The sequence below is a fragment of the Hemitrygon akajei genome, chromosome 5 (genome assembly GCF_048418815.1).
Source record: "Hemitrygon akajei chromosome 5, sHemAka1.3, whole genome shotgun sequence".
Taxonomy (NCBI): domain Eukaryota; kingdom Metazoa; phylum Chordata; class Chondrichthyes; order Myliobatiformes; family Dasyatidae; genus Hemitrygon; species Hemitrygon akajei.
The window spans coordinates 190,193,563-190,210,115 of record NC_133128.1 but is presented as its reverse complement, the minus strand read 5'-3'; the positions used below and the strand labels follow the sequence as shown (position 1 = coordinate 190,210,115).

Below are 16,553 nucleotides of genomic sequence, written 5' to 3'. Positions count from 1 at the left end.
CTACGTACTTAATATTTGGGATGTACTGGGTGTCCAGGGAGGGGTAGCATCTCTGGTGAAGGGGCTTGTCATGCTCATTCTAGGGCAGCTCACTCACCTTTGGTCCCCACCAGATATTCAGCTCTCACCTGTAACTGTTTTGCTTGCGACAGTGACCACACCCTGTTACACTGCGTTAACAGGCGAGCTGAACCAGGTGAGGGTAGACCAGCAGACCTCTTATCCTACAGAGTTAGGGACATGCTCCTCCTAGCATGTGAAATCAGGTCTGGTGGACTGAGTGGATGAGATCTACTGTGAGGTCCAATGGCTAAGGAAGTGGTTCTGCAACGCTCTACGGAGAGCGAGAGGCATGACAAGGTATAGAAGATGTCATGGTCATCCACTACAACCAAGGAAGACCCCGGTTTATGATGCTTCTTTGTACTACTGAACCTGGACTACTACGGTCAAGAGAGTGGGACTGCCCAATGCAACTGTTTTTCCACTTTAAACATTCTCCTGCATAGGACGTGACGGACAACAACTATAATGTTAATAATTAATAAATGACATTACAGCTTTTGATACATTTGAAGGTTTAACACATCATTTACCCTAATTTTTTCTTAGTCATGTCTAATATTTACAACAATATCATCCATTTGTGCCATCTAATAAAAGCTTTGAAATTTCCTGCAATATTTGTTCTTCAAGGATAGCTTTTTATTTATCATGGAAACAGAGCTTACCCAATGTTTTCATAAAACCTTCTCATAATTGCCCAAGGTAGAATGAAAAGTGGTGGGGCACCTGAAGATGAGATGATAAAAGAATCAACAGATCAAATAGCGTCATTGGATTCAGGAAAAATGGACAAGATATTCCAAAAAAAAACAGTGCAAGTGAACACAAAAATTTAATTTAGTTCTTAAAGGGTAACTTACCCCATCCTAGAATAATGAACAGCCTGAAATACTTCTGCGGATATGCAGATACCACCAAGAGTGTGTGCAGAAACAGTGCTTCCACAAGCAACCAGCTAAAGTTAGCCATAGTACAGCATTGAAAGAAAATGATCGCAAATTTGCATTCAACCTGGAAATGGAGCAAACAGAAAACAGAGTAAATCGCAAGTTAATTCCTGAGTTAACCTGGTGCCTGATGAGGGATTTTAACCTGAAATGTTCACCCTGTTTCTCTTTCTCCGGATGCTAGCTGACCTCTTGACTGATTTTTTTTAGCATCTTCTGATTTGTTAATGCTTTCAGTTTTTGATTTTCATTCACAGAGCAATTAAAAGTTCAAAGAACATCTATTATGTCCTGATGAAGGATCTTGGCCTGAAATATCGACTGTTCATTCCCACGCACAGGTGCTGCCTGACCTGCTGAGCCCCTCCAGCACAGTGTCTGCATTGCTCTTTATAATCAAAGTATCTATTTGTATCACAACCAAAGAGGAGGAAGTACTGGCGCTTTTCAGGAATATAAAAGTGGATAAATCTCCGGGTCCTGACAGGATATTCCCCAAGACCTTGAGGGAGGTTAGTGTAGAAATAGCAGGGGCTCTGACAGAAATATTTCAGATGTCATTAGAAACGGGGATGGTGCCGGAGGATTGGCGTATTGCTCATGTGGTTCCATTGTTTAAAAAGGGTTCTAAGAGTAAACCTAGCAATTATAGGCCTGTCAGTTTGATGTCAGTGGCGGGTAAATTAATGGAAAGTATTCTTAGAGATGGTTTACATAATTATCTGGATAGACAGGGTCTGATTAGGAACAGTCAACATGGATTTGTGCGTGGAAGGTCATGTTTGACAAATCTTATTGAATTTTTTGAAGAGGCTATGAGGAAAGTTGATGAGGGTAAAGCAGTGGATGTTGTCTATATGGACTTCAGTAAGGCCTTTGACAAGGTTCCGCATGGAAGGTTAGTTAGGAAGGTTCAATTGTTAGGTATTAATATTGAAGTAGTAAAATGGATTCAACAGTGGCTGGATGGGAGATGCCAGAGAGTAGTGGTGGATAACTGTTTGTCAGGTTGGAGGCCGGTGACTAGTGGTGTGCCTCAGGGATCTGTATTGGGTCCAATGTTGTTTGTCATATACATTAATGATCTGGATGATGGGGTGGTAAATTGGATTAGTAAGTATGCAGATGATACTAAGGTAGGTGGCATTGTGGATAATGAAGTAGGTTTTCAAAGTTTGCAGAGAGATTTAGGCCAGTTAGAAGAGTGGGCTGAACGTTGGCAGATGGAATTTAATGCTGATCCCCGTGAGGTGCTACATTTTGGTAGGAATAATCCAAATAGGACATACATGGTAAATGGTAGGGCATTGAAGAATGCAGTAGAACAGAGTGATCTAGGAATAATGGTGCATTGTTCCCTGAAGGTGGAATCTCATGTGGATAGGGTGGTGAAGAAAGCTTTTGGTATGTTGGCCTTTATAAATCAGAGCATTGAGTATAGGATCAAACAAGAGGAAATCTGCAGATGCTGGAAATTCAAACAACAACACACACAAAGTGCTGGTGGAACACAGCAGGCCAGGCAGCATCTATAGGGAGAAGCACTGTCGACGTTTCGGGCCGAGACCCTTCGTCAGGACTAACTGAAAGGAAAGATAGTAAGAGATCTGAAAGTGGTGGGAAATGCAAAATGATAGGAGAAGACCGGAGGGGGGTGGGGTGAAGCTAAGAGCTGGAAAGGTGATTGGCGAAAGTGATACAGAGCTGGAGAAGGGAAAGGATCATGGGACGGGAGGCCTCAGGAGAAAGAAAAGGGGGGGGGGGGGAAGCACCAGAGGGAGATGGAGAACAGACAAACAACTAAATATGTCAGGGATGGGGTAAGAAGGGGAGGAGGGGCATTAACGGAAGTTAGAGAAGTCAATGTTCATGCCATCAGGTGGAGACTACCCAGCCGTATATAAGCTGTTGTTCCTCCAACCTGAGTGTGGATTCATTTTGACAATAGAGAGGCCATGGATAGACATATCAGAATGGGAATGGGATGTGGAATTAAAATGTGTGGCCACTGGGAGATCCTGCTTTCTCTGGCGGACCGAGCGTAGGTGTTCAGCGAAACGGTCTCCCAGTCTGCGTCGGTCTCACCAATATATAAATGGCCACACCGGGAGCATCGGACGCAGTATTCCACACCAACCGACTCACAGGTGAAGTGTCGCCTCACCTGGAAGGACTGTCTGGGGCCCTGAATGGTGGTGAGGGAGGAAGTGTAAGGGCAGGTGTAGCATTTATTCAGCTTACAAGGATAAGTGCCAGGAGGGAGATCGGTGGGAAAGGATGGGGGGGACGAGTGGACAAGGGAGTCGCGTAGGGGTGATCCCTGCAAAAAGCAGAAAGGGGGGGGAAATGTGCTTGGTAGTGGGATTCCGTTGGAGGTGGCGGAAGTTACGGAGAATTATACGTTGGACCTGGAGGCTGGTGTGGTGGTAGGTGAGGACAAGGGGAACCCTATCCCGAGTGGGGTGGCGGGAGGATGGGGTGAGAGCAGATGTGTGGGAAATGGGAGAGATGCGTTTGAGAGCAGAGTTGATGGTGGAAGAAGGGAAGCCCCTTTGTTTAAAATAGGAAGACATCTCCTTCGTTCTGGAATGAAAAGCCTCATCCTGAGAGCAGATGCGGCGGAGATGGAGGAACTGTGAGAAGGGGATAGCCTTTTTGCAAGAGACAGGGTGGGAAGAGGAATAGTCCAGGTAGCTGTGAGAGTCTGTAGGCTTATAGTAGATATCAGTAGATAGGCCTTCTCCAGAGATGGAGACAGAAAGATCAAGAAAGGGGCCCCCCCCTCTTTCTGCTTTTTGCAGGGATCGCTCCCTACGCGACTCCCTTGTCCAATCGTCCCCCCCATCCCTTCCCACCGATCTCCCTCCTGGCACTTATCCTTGTAAACAGAACAAGTGCTACACCTGCCCTTACACTTCCTCCCTCACCACCATTCAGGGCCCCAGACAGTCCTTCCAGGTGAGGCGACACTTCACCTGTGAGTCGGCTGGTGTGGTATACTGCGTTCAGTGCTCCCGGTGTGGCCTTTTATATATTGGTGAGACCCGACGCAGACTGGGAGACCGTTTCGCTGAACACCTACGCTCGGTCCGCCAGAGGATGCAGGATCTCCCAGTGGCCTCACATTTTAATTCCACATCCCGTTCCCATTCTGATATGTCTATCCATGGCCTCCTCTACTGTCAAAATGAATCCAAACTCAGGTTGGAGGAACAACATCTTATATACCGGCTGGGTAGCCTCCAACCTGATGGCATGCACATTGACTTCTCTAACTTCCGTTAATGCCCCTCCTCCCCTTCTTACCCCATCCCTGACATATTTAGTTGTTTGTCTGTTCTCCATCTCCCTCTGGTGCTTTCCCCTCCCCCTCTTTCTTTCTCCTGAGGCCTCCCGTCCCCATGATCCTTTCCCTTCTCCAGCTCTGTATCACTTTCGCCAATCACCTTTCCAGCTCTTAGCTTCATCCCACCCCCTCCGGTCTTCTCCTATCATTTTGCATTTCCCTCTCCCCCCACTACTTTCAAATCTCTTACTATCTTTCCTTTCGGTTAGTCCTGACGAAGGGTCTCGGCCCGAAACGTCGACAGCGCTTCTCCCTATAGATGCTGCCTGGCCTGCTGTGTTCCACCAGCATTTTGTGTGTGTTGTCCCATGGTTTTGCTTTGTTTCGTGTCTGTCTGTGGGAAGATGAATCTCAGGGTTGTATACGCATGCATACTTTGATAATAAATGTACTTTGAATCTTCGAATCTTGAATCTAATTTTTTTGAGCAGCACGTTGGCACGGTATTTAGTTGGACGGCATGATGGATCAGTAGTTGATGCTGCTGGCTCACGGATGGGACACATGGCTCAATACTGACACTGGGTGCTGTTTCACTGGATTTTGCACCTTCTCCCCACGATAGCATGGGGCTCCACTCTGGTTAACTGTCTACTCTGTATTGCTCCACAAATATCAGATAGTGGCAGAAAAGATTCAAGGGGTCAATGAGCACGTGGGAAAAAAATTGCAGAGAAACAGGGAAGTAAGATGGAAATAAGAGGGAATAAGGAGAATGAACCTGATGAGATTGCTCTGCTGGAGGAAGGTGGATGAACCTGATGAGATTGCTCTGCTGGAGGAAGATGGATGAACCTGATGGGATTGCTCTGCTGGGAACAGGGGAATGAACCTGATGGGATTGCTCTGCTGGAGGAAGGTGGATGAACCTGATGGGATTGCTCTGCTGGGAACAGGGGAATGAACCTGATGGGATTGCTCTGCTGGAGGAAGATGGATGAACCTGATGGGATTGCTCTGCTGGGAACAGGGGAATGAACCTGATGGGATTGCTCTGCTGGAGGAAGATGGATGAACCTGATGGGATTGCTCTGCTGGGAACAGGGGAATGAACCTGATATTTGATCCAAGATGGCGGTGTGACGCAGCTTGCAGCGCCCTCTCTGGAACTGATTATTTGTTATTTGTGAAGTGGGGTGCCATGCGCAATCATAATCGATTGAAAACGGACATGGAAGCATGGAGAAACATCAGGAAATTCCAGAAAGACCTTCTTCATTGCTGCTGCTGCTGTGAGGTGCATGACTCTGCTGGGAAGAACAGGCCCCCAGTCCTCGGGGCCGAGTTGCCAATGGTCGTTGGCGGGGCCGTCTTAATACGCTTGGCAGAGGATGGTGCTCGGATAAGCTGTGCTGGAGGAGATGGTCGTCGGCTCGGAGGTTCGACGGACTCAGGTCGCTTTCGGTGTGTGCTGCGTCTGTGAGGCTGGTTTCGACGGAGCTTCCATTGTGTGCTGCGTCTGCGAGGCTGAGTCAGGCGGCGCCTTGAAGTCCATAGCGGGGGTATTCCCTTCTGCCGCCGGCATGGGATGACGAGTCTGTCGGGACCCTGGGGACTTGTGGAAACTGCGGTGATTTCTTTTGAACTTACAGTCCTTTAACATCTTGGACTATTTTTACTGTGCCCATAGTCTGTTTTATATCAATTATGCTATTGTTTGCACCATTGTAACTATATGTTGTAATTATGTGGTTTTGTGCAGGTCTTGTAGCTTTAGTTCTTGGTCTTGTTTTGTCTGGTGGATTTGAAGCTCCTTTCCGGGGAACGCGCTAGACGTTAGCGCGATATTAATACGCAGCAGCCTCTCCGGACTCTGGATTGGGGATTGCCAAATGTTACATGGATTTTCTGGTGTAGTCTGTTTTGTCATATGCTTTTGTGATATCATTCTGAGGGAACGTTGTCTCATTTTTTAACTGCATTGCATTTGTGGTTTCTAAATGACAATAAACTGAATCTGAAACTAATGGGATTGCTCTGCTGGGAACAGGGGAATGAACCTGATGGGATTGCTCTGTTGGGAGCAGGGGAATGAACCTGATTGGATTGTTTTGCTGGGAACAAACAGGGATTCTATGGGCCAAATGGCACTCGTCTGACACATAGTAAGTAATTCTTTTACCACTAATGTAAGTAAGATGCAGTAAAAAGATTATGTCTTGGAAGAATAACAATACATTTGGGGTATCAACTAGTAATCTAATGTCCAAATACAATGCAGCAAAAACAGTAGCCTCCCAGAGGACCACAACCTTGATGTGGTTTGGAGAGTTGCATGCCCCAATGACCTGGAGAGCTAAGCTGGCTGTAGTCAGGGCTTTATGCTTTGGATATCGGTAGGGTCACCCATGCCAAATGGTTCAAAGGTCAGTGGCCAGACCAAGTGTGGTCTACCAGTTCTCCAGGTTTGGGGATTCAGCTCAGAGCTAACTGGGCAAACATAATTGTTATGGAAATAGCAATGAAGAATCCTTCTAAATTTGTGTGTGACGGTATTCCCGAGTCTCTACCTGGGAATTTGCGTGACTGACAGTAGTGAAAACCAAGAGGAATACTGACACGTTGAAGGAAGTCCTGAACACCAGAGATAGAAGATCTCTATAGCCACCAGTGGCGTAACATACAGGAAGTGAAAGTAGTCTAACACTTTTTGATCTTTGCACCAGGTGTGATGTAGCCCCACAGAGTATGAAGGTATGATTTAAGATGCAAGGCTAAAAGATTCTAGCTTCTACTAGAATGAAAACACATGAATTCACTACTACCATTAACCTTACATTATGCTTGTGTTAAGTGGGGCTAGAAGATGGGATAATTGAGCAACATGTACCAACCCCACAATGATATAGGAACCTCCAGGGGCACTCATCATGTTTCTACTCAGATCTTCAGTGGGAATTCCTACAACCAAGACAGACTGAAATGCACCTTCTTCCCGAGGGCTGTTGTGCAGTTGAATAATGCCACTCCCCAGCTTGCCAGTGACCTTTGAGTGTTACGGACTATCAATGTCACTTGTTGCATGTAAATATAGGGATTTTATGTATTTAATTATTAATTTATCAATGAGGCTGTACTGCATGCATTGTAAATATCTGTTTTGCACAGACTGGAGTAACACCACAATCTCGTTGACTTGAGCAATGACAATAAAGTTCTATTCTATTCTATTCTATTTTAAATGCTGGAGACAATGGCCTAAACTCAGATTGCTTAGCATCCAATTTTTGGTTCAGTTACATCTTGGAAGATGAAATGTCAATTGTTCACTCATTTCCATAGATGCTGCCTGACCTGCTGTGCTCTTACAGCATTTTGTGTGTGTTGCTCTGGATTTCTAGCATCTGCAGACTTTCTCGTGTTTGTGACACCTTAGAATAGCTCATATTGAAGATGATTTCTCTGTGAAATTTGTGACTTTACTGAGACAAACTAGGATATAAAGCTGCAAGCTATGGCATTAACAGAACTAGTAGAAATGTGCTGGTTTGTTGCTTTCACTCATTATTTAAAAAGACATTCTGCTGACATCAGAGACCTGTGAGAGCAGTTTCACAAATGGTTTCAAGGAGATGTCATTTTTTGTTAAGCTACATAATATTTACCGAGTAAGCATTGCAATGATCAACCTCCTTATTGGAAAACAGGATGCTATCTTTTATGAAGACGGAAACTGCACGGAGCATGTGTGACACAAAGAGATGCATGTGAATGTAATTCCTGGTGCAATGAAGTTTCCTAAAAAAATACCAAAAACAACAGAGTACAAAATTAAATGGTTTAAACATCAGTCTTTCTATACATTTTATAAAATAATGGTACGTTTCCCAAGCAGTTCCAAATCACCCTGCAAGTAAGGAACAGACAGCAGAAAGCAGGGCCTAGCAGCATAACGCTCTACAGTACAAGTGACCCGGGTTCAATTCCCACCGCTGTTTGTAAGGAGTTTGTTCAGTCTCCCTGTAACCGCATGGGTTTCCTCCCCCAGCCCAAAGACATACCAGTTAATAGGTTAATTGGTCATTGTAAGTTGTCTGAGGATTGGGTTAGAGTTAAATCAACGGTTACTGGATGGGGTGGCTTAAAGGACCAGAAGGGCTGGAAGGGCCTATTTCATTGGGGGGGGGGGGGGGGAGGGGTGTGTGTGTGTGTGTGTGTGTGTGTGTGTGTGTGTGTGTGTGTGTGTGTGTGTGTGTGTGTGTGTGTGTGTGTGTGTGTGTGTGTGTGTGTATAATATCCTGAATGAAAAACAAATATACTAATACCATTACCAACATCCATCATTAAGGATTCTCAGCATCCGACACTTGTCCTCTTTTCATTACTAATGTCAGGGAAGAGATGCAGGGGTCTGAAGATCCCCAGTGATCCTCAATGATTCAGTGGTGCCCCACCATTGGTTTCGGTATGGTCGAAGAACCAAGCATCATTGTTTCTTTTGTACTGTTTATTTTTGTAACTTATGGCACTGTACTGCTGCTGTGGAGCAAGTCTTACATCGCATATGCAAGCTTAAATCTGATTCTGATTCTGGTCAGCCCTAACACATAGGAGTGGGGAGGGAGGTGGAAGTACCCACAACTCAAAGAATGTGAGGCGAACTAGGACAGAAAGCTTCAAGCTCAAAACTAGTCAAGAGACAGGTTTGACGTATGGTTTTGCGGAGTGCAGACAGGGAACATCAGTGTTTCCTAGCACATAAATCTTCTTGGGTCAGTTGAAGAGACTGAAAGGAAAATAATGGATGGGTTTGTACTTTTGGTTAGGCTACAGTTTGCTGACTGTATACACTCCATGCCAATGTTACATGAAGAATACTGTAAGGTTGACAGCACTCACTAAATGGACTAGATCAGGTGAGATATTCTTTGCACATGCAAAGCTCTCTTTAGGAGTCTCAAAATTCTTGTTAGAGATGCCTGTGTTCTTTTACTATCTTCACATTGAAATGGTCATCACAATACAGAATTAGGGAGGGAGCTGGGAAAAACCTAACCTAACCTTCAACTCCCCACTGATGATAGCAAAGAAAATGAATTTGTAAACACGAGTGTAACATCCACTCTATCTACGCCTTTCAATATTCATTAAGTTTCAATGAGATCCCCCCCCTCATTCTGCTAAACTCTGACGAGTACAGGCCCAGAGCTATCTAACACTCCTCACACGTTAACCCTTCCATTTCTGGAATTATTCTTGCAGACCTTCCCTGGACCCTCTTCAATGCAATCACATCTTTTGTTGGATAACAGGTCCAAAACTGCTTACTATACTCTTAAGTGTGGTCTGACCAATGCCTTACAAAGCCTCATAAAGCCTCAGCATTTTACCTTTGCTTTTATATTTTGGTCATCTCAAAATGACTGTTAACATTGTATTTGCTTTCCTTACCACCAACTCCACTTGTTGTCAACATTTAGGGAATCCTGCATGAGGACTCCCAATAACCGTAGCGCTTCTCTTCGCGACAAACTTAACGTATTCTACGCAAGATTCGAACAGAAGAGGAGCGTCCCGCCCCCTCCGGATGAACCGGACCTGGTGGCATCGAGATTCATCGTCACCAAGGAAGACATTAGAAGAGCCTTCCTGAAGATAAATCCAAGGAAGGCGACGGGCCCAGATGGCGTCCCGGGACGGGTTCTCTGGGCCTGTGCAAGCGAGCTAGCTGGAGTATTTGCTGACATCTTCAACTGTTCCCTGCTTCAGTCTAAGATCCCCTTGTGTTTTAAGAAGGCAATGATAATCCCGGTGCCAAAGAAGAGTAAGGTGGCATGCCTGAATGACTACCGACCTGTGGCTCTGACATCAATTGCTATGAAGTGCTTCGAGCGATTGGTTATGGCACACATCAACCATAACCTACCGGTCAACCTCGACGCTTTGCAATTCGTCTACCAGAGCAACAAGTCAATAGCAGATGCCATCTCTCTGGCACTACATTCCTCCTTAGAACACCTGGAGAATAAAGACGCATATGTAAGGCTCCTTTTCATCGACTACAGCTCTGCCTTTAATACCATCATTCCAAATAAACTGATTCCTAAGCTCCGGAACCTGGGTCTTAGCACTCAGATCTGCAGCTGGATCTTCAACTTCCTCACAGACAGGACCCAGGCTGTAAAAATAGGGGACAAGCTCTCCTCTACAATCACTCTGAGCACCGGTGCCCCACAAGGCTGTGTACTCAGCCCCCTGCTGTACTCACTGTACACCCATGATTGTGTAGCCAAGTTTCCATCAAACTCAATATATAAGTTTGCTGATGACACCACAATTGTAGGCCATATCTTGGGTAATGATGAGTCTGAGTACAGAGAGGAAATTAAGAACCTGGTGGCATGGTGCGAAGACAATAACCTATCTCTCAACGTCAGCAAGATGAAGGAATTGGTTGTTGACTTCAGAAGGAGTAGCGGACCACACGACCCCATCTACATTGGTGGCGCGCAGGTGCAACAGGTCAAAAGCTTTAAGTTCCTCGGGGTGAATATCACAAATGACCTGACTTGGTCTAACCAAGCAGAGTCCACTGCCAAGAAGGCCCACCAGCACCTTTACTTCCTGAGAAAGCTGAAGAAATTTTGCCTGTCTCCTGAAACCCTCACTAATTTTTATAGGTGCACCATAGAAAGCATTCTTCTAGGGTGCATCACAACCTGGTATGGAAGTTGTCCTGTCCAAGATCAGAAGAAGCTGCAGAAGATCATGAACACAGCCCAGCACATCACACAAACCAATCTTCTATCCTTGGACTCACTTTACACCACACGCTGTCGGAGCAGTGCTGACAGGATAATCAAGGACATGACCCATTCAGCCAACACACTTTTTGTCCCTCTTCCCTCCGGGAGAAGGTTCAGGAGCATGAAGATTCGTACGGCCAGATTTAGGAACAGCTTCTTTCCAACTGTGATAAGACTGCTGAACAGATCCTGACCCGGATCTGGGCCATATCTTCAAAATATCTGGACCTGACTTGCACTACCGTACTTACCCTTTTCCATTTTCTAATTATGATTTATAATTTAAATTTTTATTATATGTACTTTGATTTGTACTTCAGGGAGCGCGAAGCGCAGAAACCAATATCACTGTGATGATTGTATGCTCTAGTATCAATTGTTTGGTGACAATAAAGTATAATGATAATGATAAGTACCCTTTGCACCTTGTAATTCTGAATTTTCTCCATGTTTAGAAAGTAATTTATTTCTTCTATCAAAGTGCATGACTGTACACTTCTGTACACCATATTCCATCTGCCACTCCTTTACCCATTCTCCCAAACTGTTTTAGTCCTTCTGCAACTCCCTGCTTCCTCAACACTATCTGCCCCTCTACCTGTCTTCGTATCATCCGCAAACTTGGCCACAAAGCCATCAATTCCATCATCCAAATCATTAACATATAATGTGAAAAGAAGTTAGTCACCGGCATCCAGTGTCTCACTCTTTGTCTCCTGCCAGTCAGTCAATCTTTTGTCCATGCTTGTATCTGTCCTGTAATACCATGAGCTCTTCTTATCTTGTTAAGCAGTCTCATGTGGGGCACCTTGTAAAAGGCCTTCTGAACATCCAGGTAAACAACATCTACTTACTCTCCCTTGTCTATCCTGCCTAATATTTCCTAAGAATTCCAACAGATTTGTCAGGCAAGATTTCCCCTTAAGGAAGCCATGCTGGCTTTGGTCTATTTTATCCTCCAAGTACTCCAAAATCTCATCTTTAACAATGGACTTAAACTTTTTACCAGCCACTGAAGTCAGTATAATCTGAGAAGCGTACACAAGATATACATTCAGAATCTTTTCCCCAAGGTAGAAATGCCAAATACTAGAGAAAATATTGGAGATACAGTATAGAGCATATCTATTCAGCCTATCTAGTCCCATATGGGTGAAGAAATGGCATATGGAGTTTAACCTGGCCAAACGTGAAGCCTTACACCTTGGTAGGTCAAATGTAAAGACAGTACAGGCATGCTGTTGACAGCAAGACTCTTAACAGTAGCGATAAGTAGAGTAATTCATAACTCCCTGAAAGGGTGATAGGTTGATAGTGTGGTGAAGAAGGCATATGGCATGCTTGCCTTTATTAGTGGAGGCATTGAGTTCAAAAGTCAGGAAGTTATGTTGCTTTATAAAGCTCTAGTGAGCCCACACCTGGAGTATTGCATACAGTTCCGGTCGCCCCATTATAGAAGGATGTTGAGGCTCTGGAGAAGGTGCAGAAGAGGTTTACCAGGATGTTGCCTGGATTAGAGGGTGTGAGCTATAAGAAGAGGTTGAACAAACTTGAGTTGTTTTCTCTGGAGTGGCAGAAGCTGAGCAGAGATCTGATAGAGGCCTGTAAAATTATGAGAGGCATGGATAAAGTAGACAGACAATATCTTTTTCCATGGTTTGAAATGTCTAATACCAGAGGGCATGCATTTAAAGTGAGAGGGGGTAATTTCAAAGGAGATGTGAGGGGCAAGTTTTTTTACACAGAGTTGAGGATGCCTGGAATGTGCTGCCCGGTGTGATGGTAGAGGCAGAAACATTAGGAGTTGTTTAGATAGACAGATGAATGTGAGGAAAATGGAAGGATATGGACATTGTGTAGGCAGAAGGGATTTGCTTAGTTAGACATTTGATCACTAACTTAATTGGCTCACACAGCACTATGGAGCAAAGAGCGTGTTCCTGTGCAGTACTGTTCTTTTTTCTATGAAGAAGCTCCCTACAGATTTCTCTTTCAACCTAAACCTATACTCTCCAGTTCCAGTCTCACCCTGTCTGAGGGGAAAAGTCTTGCATGCATTCACCCTACCTACTACATATCCCTTATAATTTTGTATCAACTTTCAATTTCCTGCACTCCAAGGAATAAAATCCTAACCTGTTTAACCTACCTCTGTAACTCAGGTCCTTAAATCCCAACAACACGAAAGTGCAAACAAGAGGAAATCTGCAGATGTTGGAAATTCAAACAACACACACAAAATGCTGGTGGAACACAGCAGACCAGGCAGCATCTATAAGGAGAAGCACTGTTGACATTTTGGGCCGAGACCCTTCATCAGGACATCTTTGTAAATTTTTTCCTGCATTCTTTCAAGCTTATTGATATCTTTTCTGTAGGCGTCTGACCAGAACTGCACACAATACTCAAAATCTGGCCTCATCAATGTCTTATACAACTTCAGTAGAACATACCAACTCCTGGTTTAAAAAGGCCAAAAGCTCTCTTTATGACCCTACCTACCTATGACACAATTTTCAAGGAGTTATGGATCTGTATTCCAAAGGTCCCTTTGTTTTACCACACACCTCAGTGTCCAATCATTCTCAGAATAAGACTTAGGGCTGGTTAGTCCTCCCAAAGTGCACCCCACACTTGTCTGCATTAAATTCCATCTGTCATTTTTCACCTTACTTTCCCAGCTGGTCCTGATTACTTTGCAAGCTTTGATAGCCTTCCTCACTGTCGACTATGCTCCCAGTCTTAGTATCATCCACAAATTTGCTCATCCAGTTTCCCATCTCATTCTTGGAGTCTTTCTGAAACAACAGAACAACATTAGCTATCCTCCAGTACTTGTGCACTTCACATATGTCTAAGGATGTTTTACTGTGCCTTAAAAAAAAATCCATTCCTCACAACTGTTTTCACATTTTGCTGACTCATTTTCTAAATTTAAACTATAATGAAGTAAGATTTTTTGAGCTAACCTACAAAATGTTGTGCATTATATCAAATCAATAAAAAATTCCAAAGCCTGTCAACAATTTATCAAAAATTAAAAACCAGAATTGTGAGGCTGAAACAGTATTCACCCCCTTTGTAATTACCATGCTAACTTTCCTCAGGGGCAATATACTGTAATACCTTACCTACTGTTGATATAGAAAACTGGAGAATTACCTTTTTAAAATGAATTCATAAGAACAAATACACCTTCTCTCTGTAAGGTCCAACGGGATGGTAGATTTTCAAAAGACCAAACCAAAATGAAGACAAAACAGCATTCAAAGCATGTCAGAGAAAGTGATAATAGAGAAGCATAAATCTGTGGAAGGGTACAAAACCATCCCATACCTCGGAACTCACTGCAGTCCATCATGGAAAAGTGGGAAAAAAAATGAAACCACAGCCACACTGCCCAGATCAGTCTGTCTCAGCCGCCAGAGAAGAAATGCACTTGAAAGACTGGCTACCATGACGTCAACATTTATTCAGTGAGCTGCAGAAGTCAGTGGCTGCAACTGGAAATGAAGTTCATGGCTCCACAATCTCTAAGCCCTTGCACAAAATGGGTATCGATGGAAGAGCGGCAAGGAAGAAGGCCTGGCTAAAGAAAAAAAAACATATCCTTGCTCATAAAAACTTTGCAAAGCGTTAAAGATGCTGTAAAGGTGTGGAAGAAGGTCTTATGGTCAGATCAGTCTAAAGTGGACTTCTTGGCCTCAACAAATAAACAGGAAGATGACTCAAAGTACATTGACCGAACAACCATGGAGTGGCCTCAGATGAAGAAGATTGATGTCCTTGAGTAGCCTTGTCAGAGTCCTGATCTTAACCTGATCAAACATTTCTAGCAAGACCTCAAGATTGTTGTCCATTGCCACTAACCTTGAATAGCTTGAGCAATTTTGCAAGGAGGCATAAGCAAATCATGCCCCATCACATTGTGTAAAGCTGATAGAGACTTATTCAAAAGATTATTGGCTGTAATAGTGGTGAGAGGTGGTTCAATTAACTACTGAGCAAAGGGGGCCGAATTCTTTTGAATTGCTGACATTTCATTTTTAGAATTTTTAGTTTTCATGCTTTACAAATTTCCCTGGTTTTAGGCTTTACTGTGAAAAAAGGAGCATGCGATTCACAAATAAAATTTCTCAATTAAATTGATCAAAATCCCTAGTTGTTAAACTCATTTATGTGAACAAAGAGTTGAGGGCTGAATACTTTTACAAGACACTCCAAATATGTGGTGGAGAGTATATTGACTGACTGTAGCACAGCCTGGTATAGAAACACCAATGCCCTTGAACAGAAAATCCTATAAAAAGTAGTGCATATAGCCCAGTCCATCATGGGTAAAGCCCTCCCCACCATTGGGCACATCTACATGGAGCATTCTCGCAGGAAAGCAGCATCCATCATCAGAGATCCTCACCACCCAGGTCATGCTCTCTTCTCACTGCTGCCATCAGGAAGAAGGTACAGGAGCCTCAGGACCCACACCACCAAGTTCAGGAGCAGTTATTACCCCACAACCATCAGGGTCTTGAACCAATGAGGTTAACTTCACTCAACTTCACTCAACCCCATCTTTGAAATGTTCCCACAATATATGGACGCATTTCCAAGTATTCTTCAGCTCATGCTCTTGATAATAATTGCTTATTTATTTATTATTATTATTTATTTCCTTTTGTTGTCTTTTGCACACTGGTTGAACGCCCAAGTTGGAGTGATCTTTCATTGATTCTGTCATGACTTTTACTCCCTGAATTTCCAGTATCCACAGAATTCCTTGTGTTTATTGAATTTTGGATGTCAGTTTTGAGGTTGCATGAGTGGGGTTCAAGTCATGTCAAGTCAAGTTACTTTTATTGTCATTTCGACCATAACTGCTGGTACAGAGCATAGTAAAAATGAGACAACGTTTTTCAGGACCATGGTGTTACATGACACAGTACAAAAACTAGACTGAACTATGTAATAAAAAAAACACCGAGAAAGCTACACTAGACTACAGACCTACACTGGACTGCATAAAGTGCACAAAAACAGTGCCGGCATTACAATAAATAATAAACAGGACAGTAGGGCAAGGTGTCAGTCCAGGCTTTGGGTATTGAGTCTGATAGCTTGGGGGAAGAAACTGTTATATAGTCTGGTCGTGAGAGTCCGAATGCTTCGGAGCCTTTTCCCAGACGGCAGGAGAGAGAAGAGATTGTATGAGGGGTGCATGGAGTCCTTCATAATACTGTTTTCTTTGCGGATGCAGTGTGTAGTGTAAATGTCCGTGATGGCGGGAAAAGAGACCCCGATGATCTTCTCAGCTGACCTCACTATCCGCTGCAGGGTCTTGCAATCCGAGATGGTGCAATTTCTGAACCAGGCAGTGATGCAGCTGCTCAGGATGCTCTCAATACAACCCCTGTAGAATGTGATGAGGATGGGGGGTGGGAGATGGTCTTT

The 16,553-nt window shown here is 44.0% G+C and overlaps 1 protein-coding gene across 1 annotated transcript in view; it reads right to left on the bottom strand.

The window, feature by feature from the left end:
• LOC140727262 (secretin receptor-like) overlaps positions 1–16,553 on the bottom strand; it is a 64,336-nt gene that overhangs the window by 13,196 nt on the left and 34,587 nt on the right. The window contains exons 7-9 of the mRNA XM_073044524.1: positions 7,965–8,097; positions 927–1,077; positions 732–792 (exon numbers count right to left, since the gene is read on the bottom strand). Of these exons, the coding sequence (XP_072900625.1) occupies positions 732–792; positions 927–1,077; positions 7,965–8,097 (345 nt within the window). The remainder of the gene's footprint in view (positions 1–731; positions 793–926; positions 1,078–7,964; positions 8,098–16,553) is intronic.